This window comes from Portunus trituberculatus, chromosome 20 (assembly GCF_017591435.1).
Source record: "Portunus trituberculatus isolate SZX2019 chromosome 20, ASM1759143v1, whole genome shotgun sequence".
NCBI lineage: Eukaryota > Metazoa > Arthropoda > Malacostraca > Decapoda > Portunidae > Portunus > Portunus trituberculatus.
The window spans coordinates 12,687,528-12,705,812 of record NC_059274.1 but is presented as its reverse complement, the minus strand read 5'-3'; the positions used below and the strand labels follow the sequence as shown (position 1 = coordinate 12,705,812).

General features: G+C 36.5%; 1 protein-coding gene across 1 annotated transcript; it reads right to left on the bottom strand.

Moving 5' to 3' along the window:
* Nucleotides 1-5,482: 5,482 nt before the first annotated feature.
* On the bottom strand, nt 5,483-17,043 carry LOC123506714 (myb/SANT-like DNA-binding domain-containing protein 3). The gene is made up of 3 exons (XM_045258980.1): nt 16,470-17,043; nt 9,678-9,772; nt 5,483-8,734 (listed from the first exon to the last, which is right to left on the bottom strand). The coding sequence occupies exons 1-3, from the start codon at nt 16,733-16,735 to the stop codon at nt 8,283-8,285; spliced, it is 813 nt and encodes a 270-aa protein (XP_045114915.1). The 5' UTR covers nt 16,736-17,043; the 3' UTR covers nt 5,483-8,282.
* Nucleotides 17,044-18,285: the final 1,242 nt, after the last annotated feature.

Genomic DNA, 18,285 nt, shown 5'->3' with positions numbered 1-18,285 from the left:
AAATCTTCTTTTCTTTTTTGGAGAAAGTTATTTGAGCGTCTCTCTCTCTCTCTCTCTCTCTCTGCACAAATATAAATTAACAAAATAAATGTTGCTAAAAATGGTTGTTTATACAGGGGCACGCAACACGTCATGACAATGAAGTTCGATGGAAATTACGTACTGGCTGAAATTTTGCATGCATCAAGAGCATTTCAAGAAGGCTGAAGCGATGAGTGTCACCGGGTGAAATAGTCCTGTGGCACATAATTAGCTACACGGCATAAACTAGGCTTTTTTTCTTCTTATCCAATAGCTTCTTTTCTGGTAGAGGCCTACTTTTTGACACTATTGAGGTATCTAGTGGTGTAACTCCTCTCACTTTGTCTTTAAGAAAATATACTATGTGTAATAGTAACTACTACTCCACCAGCAACATAACATGCATTCTATCTTAGTACAGAATAACTGGATGATATCAGTGAAAGAAAATACATGTTAAACATTTTACTAAAGAAAATATCTATCACAGACAAAAATACAACTGAAATGTTTCTGACCAATATTTTTTTTACATCTATTAATTAAAAAAGAGACAATCAATTTAATGAAAATTCAGCTGTAAATAACAACAATAAAGCTAACAACAAATTTGCATAGCAAGAATGCCACCTTGTTTTGACATTGGACTATTACTTGTGTAGAAATATATAACAAAATAGCTTTTCACTTAATAATAAAACTAAACACCGAGTAAAAAAGACTAACACCATTTTAAATATAAAAATTATTTCAATCTTGCCCAAGAAACACTCACTACACATATAATTATTCAATATATCATGTTGCACTGTACATAAAAATTACCCTTATTAAAAGTTATGACATCTACATTTTGTGAATCGTTTCATTACCTTCAGACAAAGAAAGTAAGAACATACAATTTCCATAGGCAAAATACACTACGAAGTGTTAAGATCCTTCCAAACAGCATTCCACAAATCTTCATTCTTATCCATGTTCACCAATATTAAACATTATTTTCTTACGCCATTAGTAATGCTATTTTGATCAGTGACAATGATATAAGAGCTGTCTCAAAGAATATTTAATGCTGCTTGCAGCTTGAAACTATACTGTTGCTTGCCTTCAATCCAGAACATTGACTTTGAAATAAATACCACCATCTCTCTTAAGCCATTTCTGGTTGAATTGTTCTCTTCTAGAAATCACTGATAAATAAATTCCATATCAACTAACACTATTGTATTTTAAAAGCAACCTCTCCCATTCTCACCCAATACACTACTCAATGCCACACCAACATCACAGCAAAAGGAATACAACAGTCAGCATAGGAATGAGCTCACCTATCACTACAAGAATGAACTCTGAACACAAATATCACTAGAAGAATGAACAAAAGCAGTCTTCAAACCAGTGGCAGCACCAGGAAATTTTCATCGGAGAGACTAGGATAAAATGTGAAGAGGCTTCACAAAATGTCATCAAAGTGAAGTATTAATGGTAAATTGCTGTACATAAATACTAAGGTACATTTCAGACTTCTGTACTCTTTAAAAATAAATGTATAACAATTTTTTATCTCATTTAAAACTCAGACCAAGAAAATACATAAAATCATGGAAATTCAGAATTCTATATATTCAACACTTATTACCATTAAGGTAAAAGCCACTCTATAAAAAGAAATAAAATATATAGACATGTGTAAGTAGTTAACATGGCAGAAAAGAATGATTTTATATGAAGTTAATATAATCTGAGGAAGAATAGTAGAAGTTAGAGCATGGCAAACAGCCCAAGAACTTTAAATCAAGATGTTACTTTAAAACTATACTGTGTTCTAGTGATTGGAAGTAACTGTGTCCATCATAGATAGCATCAATCTTCAGCTGTTTGGCCCTCCTACATTTAACTAATATTACAGCAAGGTTAGCAATATTGGAGGAATAGCTTGGCTTATTATTGTTTGGGCTCAAACCCTTTTGCTGCTGCCACTGCTTCAAAACACAGTCTTAAACAAGTCTTGATGCCACTGCTAGACTGCATTGCAACACCACAAACAGTGAATGCAACAAGCATGAACACACTAAGCATCACTGCATCACTCTAGTTTGGAGTGTCAATTGAATATAGAAGTCACCCACACATACATGCATAAACACACTACATTGTCTCAAAGGCTACCTGCGTGAGATTTATTCTGACAATCAATTGCATTCTTCACTTATAAAAAAAGTTAGGCTGTGACAGAAGTTGAAGATTTACCTTATAATGTCTGATGAATGAACACACACACACACACACACACACACACACACACACACACACACACACACACACACACTTTATACTTTGATGTATGAATCTAAATAAAAAGTATGCTTAAATGTGTAAAATTATGTGTATACTATGTAATTCAGCACTGAATCTATTAAGTATGTAACACTGAATTATTTTCTACAATTAATTCTATACTGGGTGTATAAAAGAAATCAAATTTACCAACCTAAAACAATTTTGTAAAACAGTAATTAATGAGAGCCTTACTTATATATGTGCTAAATTTACTAGTATCTTGTTTAATCTTTCAAGTAATAGTTGCCCTAACTGAAAATTTGTAATCTGTGATAAACTTATATAAGATAAGATATTCAACAGAAGATTTCAGGAGCTATATGGGATCCTGAGAAGAGCAAGTAGCTCTGACCAGTCAGTATAATATGCATAACAATATAACTAATTTACAATGACAATATAACTTTCACAATTTACTTTTCAAAGCAAGAATGCTCATCTTTCAGTACACACACATAGACTCTGAGGTTTTGTATGTTCCTACTCAATAACAGTGAATGTACTGGTTTACGCCTTCTAAAAAGTTTTACAATCTTACCAAGAAAAATCCAGATCATCTATCATTTAAATTCATTACTGCACTTCACTTTCCCTACAGTGCTTCTCATGGCATTATGCCAGATGAGCGCCCCAGCATAATGCCGCGACAAAAAACAATAGCCTACCATACAGGAGGGTCTTTTTCTGTCACAGCATTATGCCGGATACCAACCATTAGCATAATGTCACTGCCTCCCAACACACACCACAGTAGTACCTCACTGCCCATGTGGCTGTTGTGTTGAAAGGAAGTGTTGTGCCATTGTTCTCTCATTCACACCATCTTTTGTCTGTTTCCTTTGGTTTGGTTGGGCTATATCTTGGTGACTAGGGGTAAAAGGAAGTCGTTAATGCCTGTAACTATAGCTTCGATCATAGGGCTTCACAAAGCTGGGCTCCAGATGAGAAATAGTGGCAAATGTTGGTGTGAGTGAGCAATCTGTGAGAAACTGGGTGATGCATTTCAAAGACAATGGTGATATTGAATTACCATCTATTACCGTAAACCTCGGCCTGGCACGCGTCAGAAAGAACACGTGGGTTTTTTCTTTCAATTCTCTGGCAGTTATGGTAGGTGTACTCTCTAGCTGCCTTTTGAGCACAGTTAAAGTATGAACAGATGTCTTCTTTGAGAGGCCATGATGAGGTTTAGCAGAGAGTAACTCAAACACCACCACTGTCCTTGAAATGCTTCACCCAGTTTCTCGCACATAAGCTCACTCACACCAACATTCGACACTATTTCTCTTGTCTGGAGCCCAGCTTTATGAAGCCCTTTGATCTGAGCTACAGTTACAGGTGTTAATAACTTTTTACTCAAGTCACCAAGGTATAGCCCAGAAACCAAGGGAAACAGACAAAAGATGGCATGAATGAGAACAGCACAACACTTCCTCTTACCATGACAGCCATGCAGGCACTGAAGTGGAACTGCTTTGTGTGTTTAGAGGCAGCGACATCATGGTAATGGCTGGTACCTGGCATAATGCAGTAAGAGAAAAAGATCCCTTGTACGGTAGGCCATTATTTTTTGTCACGGCATCAAGCTGAAGCGCTCACTCGGCATAATGCCGTGACGAGCACTGTATAGAAACAACTCATATGACACATCATTCAATATGACTAACAACCCAGTACAGGACTTCTAAACAGCTACATACTTGACTATGTATACTTACTGTTGTGCATGCATGCACGCACGCATGCATGGGCACACACACAAGAAACAAGAAAGAATCCAAAGGACAGCTAAAAAAAAAAAAAAAAAAAAAAAAAATGCTCCCAAAAGCAAAGAAACTTCCCTATGAAGAAAGGCTAAAGGAAATGAAACTACCAACTTTGAAGGATAGAAAGAAAGGAAGGAAAGAAGAGACCTAATAACAATATATAAGTTGGTAAACCATATGGGAAAGATAGATAGACAAGACCTGCTATCACTGACAGAGGATAGAAATTGACAAACAAGAGGACATTTTAAGATCATGAAAAGTCAGTGTCTGAGGAACAATAAGAAATTCAGCTTTCCACATAGGACAATGGACATCTGAAATGGATAGAGTGAAGAAATCATAGCAGCAGAAAGTGTGCACAAATTTAAGGAAAAAATAGATAAATTTAGATATGGAGACAGGTCACTATGAACCCCGCTCGCACCCTGTAATATACAACTAGGTAAATACAACTAGGTAAACACACATGCCTGCATGCATGGGCATGGGCACATACACACACAAACAAACATGTAATCAACAATCAACTAAACCTGTGAGCACAAACATTCTGAGGTGAGCAACAGCATGTCTTCATGAGAATACACAATACTAAACATTACAAAAATAATACTGTACAACTTTGTAGTAAAATAATACCATAAAGTATATGCAAGACAATGTTGCCATTCATTACGACAAGGTCACTTCCCTTCACTCTGTCCTGCTGATTACATTTTCACCTTGGCTTCCCTTTCTTTGGTAACTCCAGCTTTGGCACACATTTCATGTACACATTTTGTTAAAATTTGTTTTAAATAGTTTAATTTCATTACAAAAATTAATCTTTAGAAATAAACAGAACATAACTCCTTATTAATTCAAAAGACTATTGTTGTATGCTGTAACAATAAATAACAATATTGCAATATTTTGTTAAACTTATTTGTCTATCCTCATGAATACCACTTCTAGTGTTTTAAGGCAAGAACACACACACAACATGCACTTGTAAAACTGCTCTTGCAAGAACACCAAATCACAACTCTGGTTATGTACTTGACCACTCCTAACTAAACAGTGTTGAAGATAGGCCCAATACATTCTATAAGCATAAGCTGGGATCAAAATCTGGGACTCCTCAATCATGAACTGAGGGCATTTACACTAGTCATTATTATTGTAATTATATAACATCATAATTTTGTTATATCAAAACTGCATTAAAATTTTTGTAAAAAAAAAAAAAAAAAAAAAAAAAAAAAAAAAGGAAAACGATGGAAGCTCCAGAGTCCATGAGAGGGAACTACCAGTATAATGATAATCTTGCAGTAATGACTGGATCTGAACAAAAATATATTAATTCACCATAATATAAGCTCTCAGAAATATAATATGAAAATTAGTAACCACTTCTAAGAAGCAGAAATCTACATATAGCCAGAGCACCATCTGATATTTGATACAAAGTTATACCATTGTACAGGAATATACAGATATACAGTATATAGTTAGATACAATATTTCTTTTACAGAAGTGTGGTTTGATCTGTAGACAGTATGATACTTTTGCAAATACAGCATCAAAGAATTATCACAGGTCTCTATGAGTATAGTCAACATCAATGTGTTAAGTCATCCCAGTGAGACACCACTGTATATTGAACAGCTGTCTACTGCCTCAACAAAACATGGGGGTGAGTATATTAATGCATGTAAATGAAAATAAAAATAAGAATAAAAAAATAATAATTATAACAACAATAAAATAAAATGGAATAAAATCTTGTCCAAGAAAGCTTGTGATATATAATTATCTCAAAGAATGTGTGAGATAAAGACCTGCTTCCATATTATTGTACATTTTTCACCATTTTTGCTGCTAACAGATGGTGTTTCAAGGTTTCCCACAAGAAATTTTCAACAAACATCACACAAATCCTCAGCATGACACATCATCAAATTGAACAAAATAAGTGTTTCACTGGACCTATAGATGTCAGACATTCCACTTAAAGGACAATATTGACAGACTTTTAACTCATTAAAACTATACCATGCCTTAACTTCTATTCATACACAGGTTTATTTTATGAACATTAGAAGTAAGCTTAAATCTGATAGTAATAACCATGTGAAAGAGATGGTAGTATTACCATTATATGGTCAAAATCAGTTGATGTTTCAACAAAACAACATACAAAACAAGATTTCTATTACACTAAAATAACAATAAAACAAATAATCAGAAGCTTTGTTTAATAACCCTCTATTTGTTTATAGACTGACCTTTGTGTTTTTTTAATATTTGTCAGAGATGGTGATAATTTGGAACTCCACATTCAACAAAGCTCAGTCTCTAATTCTTCAAGTGTGGAGACATCTCTTATTTTAACCTTGAGAATGACCCAGAGGTTCTCAATGAGTGATACGTCAAGGGTGTTTGGTGGGCAGCCAGGTATCATCTTGACCTCACTGACACTGAGGGGTCTTTTCCCAACCATTAGGAAGTGATATATGACATGCCAATCACAGTCTGCAATGACACAAAAATTGATGCTGACTATACTAGCAAAACCAGACACTGAAATCCTGGAGTAATTGTTTCATCTTGTGATATGACTATTAGTAGACTACTTAAAGTGAAGGAACATAGAGGAATGTGAGCGCTGAAATAAGCAAGGGAAAAAAAATTATGATACTAGTAAAGAGGACGACTCAGAATTCTATGGGTGCCAGCTCACAGACTATTCCATGGATTAGGGGACAGAAAGTAAAACTGATGAATGTATGTTAACTGATTAATCCTAATGCCATTCAAGAATTACATATTTGTGTCAATCTATCAGAACAATTTTACATGGATTACATCCACGGTGCTAACAAATACAATTTGAAAAAAAAATAGAGCATAAAAATCTGACTAAAATAATAAATACAATACAAGATATTTTAATTTAACATAAACAGCTAATGGCCTGACATCTACCTACAGTGGAATCTTTGTTCTCAAATATAATTAATCCCTAAGTAACATTCAAAATCCAAAATGTTCAGAAACCGAAACTATTTTCACAAAGCAATCAGTGTAAAAACAGATTAGTTCCTTTCCAGACACCTGTACAACCTGTTACTGCAGCTCCTGACAGACCATTATCATCACCATGATGGCTGCTCTACAACATGTCCAGCTCATAAATGATCTATCAGGAAAGGATGTAATGAATGAGCTTAGTGACACAAAATTCATCAGAAGATACTGTTCAGACCATGCAGGTATTCTCTAGGTTATCACTGATCTGGTGAAGAAAAGCCTTAGGGTAATAAGACGTTACACACGATTTGCTGGGAGAGTAAAGGGTAGTGGGATGCCTAGCAGGTTAGAGGCAAGAACAAACACATGTTATCATATATGAGTGGTCACAGCAGATAAACTTGGAGGGAACTTGCTATTTGAATCCAATATGGCCACTCATATTCAATAATACTTTGGTTTGTTCTTGCCTCTAACCCACTAAGCATTCCGCTGTCCTCTACCCTCTCAGTGAATTGCATGAAGTGTGTCTACACCCTTATAAAACACAGAGAGGAGAAAGTCAACAAAAATAAAGGTGATCATAACACTTTGAAGTCTACCTAGTGAGAAAAACTAATTGGGAAAATGCAGCTGTACAGTAATGATGATGTTGTATGCTATCGAGAGAGCCACAAGTGGCTTGGGACTACTAATGAGCACTAAAAACTCTTTACATTAAGGCTCTTCAATAAGTTCCCATTAACTTCTTTTCTTAAAGACTGAATCACTGTGGGTAAGGAAATATTTATAAAACCTATAAATCAGTAATAAACGCCATCCCTTCCTTCATCTTCTAGTATTTGAAATCAAGTAACTTTGTACGAGAACCAAACTATGGCACAGTAACAAAAATAATTACGAGTTCGAAATTTTGTTAAAAAAAAATTTGTTTGAAAAGGAGTATTCTGTAAGAGAGGTTCCACTGTATCTAAATGTTCACCGTTAGTAATATATAGTCATAGAAATTAATAAAAGCTAGTTTCAATAGTTTCAGGTACACATCCAGTAGTACTGACACTTATAGGGCCATTTCTACATTTCTATAGTATATATACACATACTGCCTCTTTTGTATGGGTGTGGACCAAATACCACATTTAAGTTTCCATGTCTCCATATCCAGTTTTTTTTTCCCAAAATTTTATCTGCAGCATGGCCAGGTTCAGGTTGGCCTCATGCTGCGCACGTTGCCACTCATGGGCCTCTCGCTGCTGCTGACACCTTTCTTGCAAACATTTCCTTTCTAATCGTAAATTTTCTATTGAAAGCTGAGCTTGCTGCATCTGCAGCTGTGCTAACAATATGTCTTCATCACACAGCTGATCCATCTTTTGTTTTCTAGTTCTCTTAGATGGCCCAATATTTGGTGTTAAATCTGATGCAGACTTTTCATAGTATGATGTTTGTTCATGACTTTGAGAAGTTTCTGATGCAGATGACTGCCCAATCTGGTAACTCTCCATTCTAAGATGAGAACTGGTGGAGGTTTCAGGTATCATACAATCTGGAACCATATCCTGTGAATTCACTCCATTCTTAACTTCATCATCTGGTAAGGGAGGAGAGAGATAAGAATTAAATATAGTACATACCAAATCTATATATATAAAAAATACACCAATATTCTAAAACACACACATACATTCATGATCACTCTTTCCTGGAGCATAATTAGCATTCATGAATAATTTGACATTTTTAAAGCATTGCCGATGATAAAATTACATATAAGGATATAGATGTCATCCCATATCAGGTGAACAAGTGCCCTATTCATTGTTGCTGTATATTGATGAGCAGAAACTCATTTTGCAAATACTGTATAAGGAATTTACAAATGTTGTACTTGTTTGGTTCCATGAATACTGCTTTCAGGAAAACTCATAATAAAGACAACACCTGAAAATTTTGATTTTGTTTTCTGTGGAAAAGCTGACCATCTTATTTTTTTCTACTTTTTACATCTCAAGCTGCCTTACTAAATCCTGAATATAGGATGACTGCTCATCTGATGAAATCTCAGACTAAAAAATCACATGAATAGTAGATTTTATGGTAAAAGAATGTTCTAATGCATTCACTCTGCTCCTAGAGCCAGGCAATTCATTACAAAATCTGCAAGGATAATGCTTAAATTCTTCAGAACCTCCTCCTCAAACAAAGGTTTCCTCCACACATTCCCTCTAGTACTACCAGTCTGATTTCTTGATGTGACTAGTAACTGAAGAACTTCTGGAAAAAAAAAGAGACTAAGAAACTGACACCTTACTGCCTTTAAGAGTGTTACATGAGGGAATGTCCATGGCAGAGAAGCCTCCATCTTTTCCAATCTAAACATTTCCTTCTTGCTGATCTAAACATTTGGCCTCTACTAACAATTTTTTGACACATATACTCCTTTACTATATCCTTTCATCTGAGAACTTATGTTATACATCTAAGATCATTTTCATTATTTTTTTTTTTTTTATGGGGAGAAGATAAAGGCTTACATGGGCTGATGACACTGAGAACAGCTTCTGCTTCCGGAGTGATACTTGAAGGTACCGAGCGTCCATCCTCAGATCCCTCCCGTGTGGCTCGGTCACTGCAACACAAAACAGAAAACTGTACTGTCACTTAGGTACAAACAATGGCTTATGAGGTTGCATGCAAATAATTGATTTAATTATCTGTTTCTACAAATAGAAAAAAATAAACAAATAATAACAATACTGTCTCTCCAATCTTCCATAACCTTACTTTATAAACTCTTAAAATGCTTTCCAATGAAACAAAGAACCATGTGTCTTCAATGCAACAAAACAATTTTTACAACTTTGACTAGGTAAAATAAGAAATACCATCAAAAGCCTAAATAACAAAGATTTATACCATATACTGAATAAGTTGAATAGCAATAATTAAAGCTTAACAGCTGGCAAGACTGAGATACCATATCTCTATGTCTCACAAGTGCCTCTTTTGTTGCTGATTTCACTTTTACAACAACCAAAGGAACTTGCCAAAAAGCAACTTTGAGGAGAGAGTGTCATTTCACCACAATCAGCAATCAGGGGACCTACAGATGGTGCTTCTAATCTTTTATTTCTTAGCTATATACTGATGGAATTGCTTTGAATTTCTCTTCATGTCCAAAGCAATTCCATCAGTACATAAAAACTAATAGTAAGAGCACCATCTTTATAGATCCCCTCAAACTGCACACAGTTGAACTAATGGCTGATTGTGATGAAATAGAGAACTTTTTGTTTTTAACTTCTGTTTAGTACACACAACACACAAACCTGATGCCACTCTTCCCTCCCCACCAGCTGTCAGATGCCTCCATTAGCTGTGACTGTCATCCTCAATGATGTGAGACACAGACTGACTTCCCTGGACACTAACTAGCACGGGGGCCTGATGGACTACACCCATACCTCTTAAAGACTATTTCTCTCTACAAGATCTTTATACACTCCCTGGCACAAAGAAAACTGCCTCAAGATTGGAAAAAATCTGAAGTTGTCCCTATACTCAAGAAGGGCTCCAGCCATGTTTCCCTGATAGGCCAATAAGTCACATCTCAGTGTGCTGTAAAGCACTAGAAAAGATTACATCCTTTGTGAATTTCTCAACAAAATCCAATTATGTCAATGATAAAATATGGCTTCTGTCAAGGCAGGGCAGTAGAAGATCAGCATTTGTTGGTATACAATGATGTAACAACATGGCCAGATGCTGGTTGTATTGTTAATGTATTATTTCTTTTATTTTGCCAAAGCCTTTGATGTTGTGAATCACTACATCCTTACTGGCAAACTGAGGCTCTTAGGTGTGGAAGGTTTAATGCTGAACTGAATTGCAGACTTTCTGATTGGCTGAACCATAAATGTGTCAGTGCCTGGCATTCACAGCTCCTCATGGTTAGTACGAAGTGAAACTTGTCCTGCAAGGGTCTGTCATAGGCTCCCTCTGTTTCTCATTTATATTAACCAATTACCATCATGTATAAAATCCAACAGTAAAATCTTTCCTGATAACCTCAAGATCTACATGAAAATTCACCTTGCCTCATCTTCTTCACTAGCTAGAGATGTAACCTTGTGCCAGAAACATAATGACCAGTACAGAGAGCAGCTTTCACAGGGTCTAATGTTCAATCTGGACAAGAGTGTGGTGCTGTAATTCCAGAGAGACACCACAGACTGGACTCTCTCCAGCACTACCACCTCAATAATTCCAACTTATCTGTTTCTAAATCCCAGACTTAGAAATTCTTGTGGATAATAACCTCAAATTTCATTTCTCACATAAAGATAATCATCAACACAAGCATCAAGATCGTCTAGTAGTTTAATGAGATCTACTTTCTGCTGTTCCAGTGAATTCATGTCTTTAAAACACCCATATTAGACCCCTTCTAAAATTTGGATACCCATTTTGGAAGACAGTTTACATGTGGGATCTGAGAAGTCTTGAACCAATGCAGCATTGCTGTACCAAAAGCACGGAAGAACTTTTGGAACTATCATATGCTGACTGCTTAAAACACCTAAATTTGTATTCTGTACTCGGCAGACTTCTCAGAGTATACCTCCTGAAAAATATTCACACAGTTATTACACAATTTGATTTATCCACTGTCTCCCCTGTCACTGCCACTACAAGTCATACATGTAAGGTAGCCAAACCACACCCTCACAAAATGTAGATGCAGGTTCTTCAGAGTGAGATGTATTGACCATTGGAATGCCCTGCCAGACAGTGTTGTGAGTGCCACTGCCATACAGGTATTCAAGAAAAGACTCCATGGATCACTGGGAGAGGCACTGTTCTACAATGATTGAAGCCACCATCAGTACACAGACATTCCTCAGAACCTGTCGCTCATAAATGTACTGCCACACTATCGCAGTTTTGCATTATTTGAACTTCTCTTAGCAGAAATTATACACACCTGCTTATGGCACATGATTCTGCACAATTCCTGCTGGGCTATATTTTCACTGTAGCTAATATTTGTTAGGAGGGCCAATGTGGCACCACAGTAGGTCTGGGAAACCATGGTGTCTGTATCTTTGTTAAAAATGACATTAAATTCATTCCAGTTACATTCCTAACTTACTGATAATTCCATCTGGTCTCTGGATTTTTGTATTTCTATCTTTTCCTTTTGTTAAAAAAAAAAAAAAAAAAAAAAATCCAGAGACTAGACGGAAGATTAAAGCAGAACAAGTTCCTTGCTGTCTTACACAGTGGGTGTTGGAGTCAACCTTCCTAACACCTGTCAACATTTTAGACTTAATACTCACCTCAGATGACAACAGAGCTGGTGGGATTGAGCTGCTTCCAACCCTTCCCCACTGTCAACATACTGTGGTAAGTTCTCTTATATTTTCCAGTCATCAGCATTCAGAACACCTGGTCAATGCATATCCCAATCCACCAAAAGATGGTGCAAGGGCAACTAATGATTTTTAAAAATTTCTGTAGACTGGCTACTTGAATTTTTGGGACATGTTGCTAATCAAATGTTTTAGAGGTTACTTGAAATTCAAAATGTATATACTCATTACTAGTTACATTCCCTATTCCAGTATACTAATCATACTAGACTTACATCTCATTCAAATCCCCCAAAAGACATCAGACAAAAACAAATGGCTTGGAATAATTATAAACCATTAAGATCCCAATTTGGAAGAAATTCTACCACTGCTCTTGATGTTTTCAACAACTTTAATATTAATAACCACCAATATCAAATGTATAAACTCACCACTCAGTTTAAATATGAACAAACAAACCCTTGTGGATTGCCTTAAAGAGTCTCCTTAACACTTCATTCCTACACAAGAAGCAAGAGGGTATGTCTACCTTCTGCTGGCCCCCTCAGATCTCCCTTGGATATTGAGCTCTGACCCACAACCAATGGCAGAATGTTTTATGTAGGTGTTCTTATGTGTCTGTGTTTGTTATGGTCTGCCTAATCTAGCTCCTCACCAGCAATTTTCTGGAACCTTCAGTATAGACTTAAGCCCTAATGACTCTCTTAATCTTCTTTTATCTTTACTTACTAACTCCAGTATGGGTCCTGATGGAATTTTTTTTTTTTTCATAAATGTGACAGTAACTTAGCATATCCTCTCTATTCAATTTATATAAAAAATTCCTTATGACAGGTACTTTATCTCTAGCCTGGAAACAATCACTGATAATTTCAATCTTTAAAAAGGCACCAGACAAGACCTATTTAACTATTGTCCAATAAGTCTTACCTCTCTATGTTCACTGTTTGATGTGCTGCAGTCTCTGACGAGACAGCCAGACGTTACGCTACGGAACGAGCTCAGAGCTCATTGTTTCCGATCTTCAGATAGGCCTGAGACCAGGCACACACCACACACCGGGACAACAAGGTCACAACTCCTCGATTTACATCGCGTACCTACTCACTGCTAGGTGAACAGGGGCTACACGTGACAGGAGACACACCCAAATATCTCCACCCGGCCGGGGAATCGAACACCGGTCATCTGGCTTGTGAAACCAGCGCTCTAACCACTGAGCTACCGGGCCGTGTGTGTTGTGAAACATTTGAAAGACTGATTGCTAACCAACTTTATCATTATCTTGACAGTAACTCCATCATTTCCAATAACAAGTTTGGATTTCATAAGAACAGATCTGTTGAAGACCAACTTATAACATAACCTCCTGACTAGATTCTGGTTATGTGTGATCTTATCTTATTTGACTTTGAGAAATCATTCAACATTGTGAACTATAAGGTGTTAATAGCTAAACTATCCTCAATTGGCATTGGACAACTGCTATTGGGTTGGATTACTGGCTTTTTAACAAAATGATTTATGAATGTTTCAGTATCACTGCAGTCTCCAGTTCTCAGGCACCAGTACTAAGTAGGGTTACCGGGGATCTGTATTTGGTCCTTTACTTTTTTTTGTATTTATTCATTTAATCCTTGATGGAATACAATCCATATTTATCATTTTTGCACATGATATAAAGCCCTTTTTTAACATACATAAATCTCCTATTTTTTCCGCATTAACTGATCTTAGTACAGTCTAACAGGATATCAATATTAATGTTTCCACAGCTTGGTCCTGGGGCCTCTCAATCAATACTTTCAAATCTGCAGTTATTCGTTTCCAGTGGGGTACAACAGACCTGGCCCTTCTTCTGATTATAATATAATAACATGAAAATCAAATTTGTTGACTCACACTCTGCTCAAGCATTGTTATAGACTCCTCATTATGAATCTAAGCCCACATAAACTCTACTGGCTGCAAAGCTAAAGATTTGGCTTCATATTTATTACACAACTATTAATTGCTCCTCCTCCTTTATGATACATAAAGGAGAATGGGTCTGATACATTATCAGACCCATTCTTGAATTCTCCTCATCTTGACTGGAAGAAACTTGAATCCCCTCAAAGGCAATGAACTAAACTGATCTCAGGATTAGAATGCCTTTCTTACTCTCAGAGACTTACCAAAGAACTCTCAATCTATACTCTGTTAAAAGTCAACTTATTCATTCTGACCTTATCAAATGTTGGAAGATATTTCACACTCAATCAATCATAAAACCACCTGATTTGTTCCAACTATCTAATCAAACATCAACAAGGGATCATAGATTAAAGGCATTCCACCGGTTCTCTGCTATTCATTGCAGAGTTAGAATTTTCAGTAATTGAATTGTATGCCTATGGAATCATCTTCCTGATGCAATTGCAAAACCTGAATCACTTGACAGTTTCAAATCTGCATTACACACTTAACTCTTTGCTATACTGTATGATTTTCAGGACTAGACATTCAAATACTGCTTATGGCACATCCTTCCAGCCCATATTTGGATCAAGTTGCACAATTTCTAACATTAATATTTGTGGTGTGCCAGTAGTTTTAGGCCCCCATAACTTCTTTTATGAAATACTAGTCATGCTTAATCCATATTAATCCATTACTAGGACCACATAATTGCTTAGACCTTGGGTAGCCAAAAAAGCAAGTGAGTTAACCAGGAGGCAAAAAGGGGGAAAGCTCACAACTAGGTTACAAAGTTTAGTTGGAAATCTCTTCTCTATTACAGCGGTAATATTGAAGCATGGCATTAAATCAAATTTGAAAAGCAGTTAACACAATTTTATAGAACAAGCAGATTCCCCAGGTGGCCAAAAAAGACATTTTCAAAACCTTTCAATGAAAATGTCATTCTCCAAATATCTAAATAAATGAAGAGTGTACATTTTTCCTACATCTGAAGAGAGGCAGTGAATGGCACAAAAAAAACAAGTTCACCTAGTTGCTAACCGACTAAGAATTAACTAAAATGGGGAAAAGATTGCTACCTATATCAAAAGTTTAACGTACTTCCAGATATGTCTTTATACTCTTTAGATAAAATAGTGGATAACTTTACCAATAGCATCTCTTAACAAAGCAGTAAAATATTGACATTTAGTGATGAAGTAGTCTATGCCCAACACATTTTTTGTGGTTTTATTTGGCAGCCAGCCTTAGTGTGTCCCACACATGCTCTCAAACTTTAATAGGTGCCTCTTATAAACTAAGTCCACAATGACAAAGTCTAGTTAAAGGGGAATCTGGGGGGCACAGCTCCTATCTAGTTTAGTCAAGGATGGGGGTGCAATCCCCCCCCCTGCTAAATTAGGTTAGGTTAGGGTAAAGACCCTGGGTGGGCACAGCTCCCCAGCTAGTTTAGGCTAAGGGGGTCCATAGACTTTTTAGGGTGGGCAAAGTTTGCTAAATTTGCTGCATCCCCCCAATAAAAAAAAAAAAAAAAAAAAAAAATTCACCTTGTGCCCTAAAGCTTGCTGAGGGGAATTTTAAAATTTAAAATTTAGAAACACTTAACGAGGTGCTATTGGCAAGATTTACCAAAATAATTCAAATTTACATGAATAGGGAAAAAAAACAACGGTAGAGACAGGGATGAAAATAGTTAAAATGTTAACTTGAATTGGAAGATCGCGTCTGTATGGGGTTGAGCATGAACATGCAGATCCCCTGTATGGAATTAGAAACTTTAGGAAAAATAAACAATGATATCCAACTTCATAGCTGTTTCAGTAAGAGATGTATATATATATATATATATATATATATATATATATATTTTTTTTTTCACGAACTTTTTCGTACAAAATTAATGTCCTGTTATCTCCGAATAACTAAAACTCAGAAGCGTTATGATTATGTCCTTCACCAAGACGGTTACCATGGAACATGAAACATTACCTGTCAAGAGCCTTCTTAGCCCTGGCCTTCATGTTCTCCCAGCAGCGCCTCAGCTCCCGGCTGGTCCTGGCCTGGGTGGAAGGATGAGCCGAAAACTGGGCCGCTATCACCTCCCACACCTTCTCTTTCTCTCTATTGGACGCACCGTCTCTTTTCTTGCACTCTACTACATCTTTGTGCTGCTCGATCAAAGCTGTCAACACTTTTTTCTCGTAAGGGATGAACCATTTCCGCCTCCCCTCCGCCCCCTCCCCATACTCCGCCATGTTGAGGTAAACACCACCACCTGGCAACTCTGCGGGGCCACGCTACCACCTAACCGCGACACCGCCGCTGCCGACCGCGCCATCAAGTCAACCTCAATACCAAATGTGTAGCACACCCGACACACTACCCAATCCATATTCGCACCTTCATTCCGCTACACACACTCACACACAGTGGTCACTCTATAATTACTGATGATTTCTTTTCAAAGTGATGTGGGCCGCCTCCAAAGCGTTAGGGCCCGCTCCGTCCCTTTCTTTTTAGGGACGGATAACTAACAAACAAAAAATTTTCAAAGTCCACAAAGTGAACAATTAAGACATTACCAGAACCTGAGCGTTGCGGCACAGAATTGCGATTTTGCGACTTTGGCGCACCATGGTACATGAATTTCAAAGTCGCAAACGTAGTTAAGGGTAAACGTTTTGAAAAGTCGGACGAAGTAAAGTCGCACCGTCAATTTTCTGCGACACTGAACAATATATATATATATATATATATATATATATATATATATATATATATATATATATATATATATATATATTATTATTATTTTTTTTTTTTTTTTTTTTGCTTTTAGAAATTGCCGCAACTGAGGTCTACTGTGAGGGAGGGGGCTTATGTTCCTCAGACATAAAATATGGACATCTTGGAGATGGGCCAGGACATGGAAGAGGTGGAAGATGACGTGTGTAAATATTAATTTAGGCTGTGTTTTAACTAAATATATAAGACTATAATAATAAATATCTTTTATTCTGCCTCATAAAAGCATGTTTCTGTTATCGAACCAAAGTTTAATTTGAAATTTATCTAGCTGAGTCACACCAAGTTGCAGTCGCAATTTCGCACGTCGCACTGGAGGGACCTAAAATAGTCAGCCCCAGCAAATCCAGCAACATAATCAAAAAGTCAAAGTTGCACCTGAAAAAAAAAAAAAAAAAAAAAAAAAAAGGCCAGTTCTGGTAATTACCTGATTATAAAGTCATACCTGTCAACTGCTACTTAACCCTGTATTTCAGTAACTGTAGGCAGAGATAATGCCTGACAATATCAGAAGTGCAACAGATTAGGTTGTAAAGGAGATGAAAGATGATACAGATTAGGCAAGAGGAACATAAGAAGAATCACACTGCATTCCCATACACTATGAAGAATATCTTGGTGAGCTAAGATCACTACTAGGTAATTTTTTTAAACAAAATTGTTTGCAGCTAAGAGCAATGGAATATTTGTAGTTATAACATGCTCATAGCTCACTAAGACCAGCAGTTTCTCATGAACAACAATGGATACAATATGATGAGAACATATCCTTGTTTAAGAATAAAATTCCATCATGCAAATCAAAATCAAGCACTGGGCTTGACTTCATTATCAAAGTGAAATAGTTCTCAAACACAGTCACCTTTGACTATGAATATTTGTACTTATCTGACATGATAGAAGACTACTTAAATCACGTTTCTGGAAATTACATTAATTAATTCTGTCTGGGAGTCTCTTTCATGTTTATTACACACACACACAAAAAAAAAAAATGCAA

Excerpts from the sequence above, each read along its gene's own strand:
- LOC123506714 (XM_045258980.1), bottom strand. The coding sequence starts at position 16,735 with ATGGCGGAGTATGGGGAGGGGGCGGAGGGGAGGCGGAAATGGTTCATC. Across the intron at positions 9,773-16,469 it reads GCTAAGAAGGCTCTTGACAG|TGACCGAGCCACACGGGAGG; the intron begins GTAATGTTTCAT and ends TTTGTGTTGCAG. Across the intron at positions 8,735-9,677 it reads TCTCAGTGTCATCAGCCCAT|ATGATGAAGTTAAGAATGGA; the intron begins GTAAGCCTTTAT and ends CTCCCTTACCAG.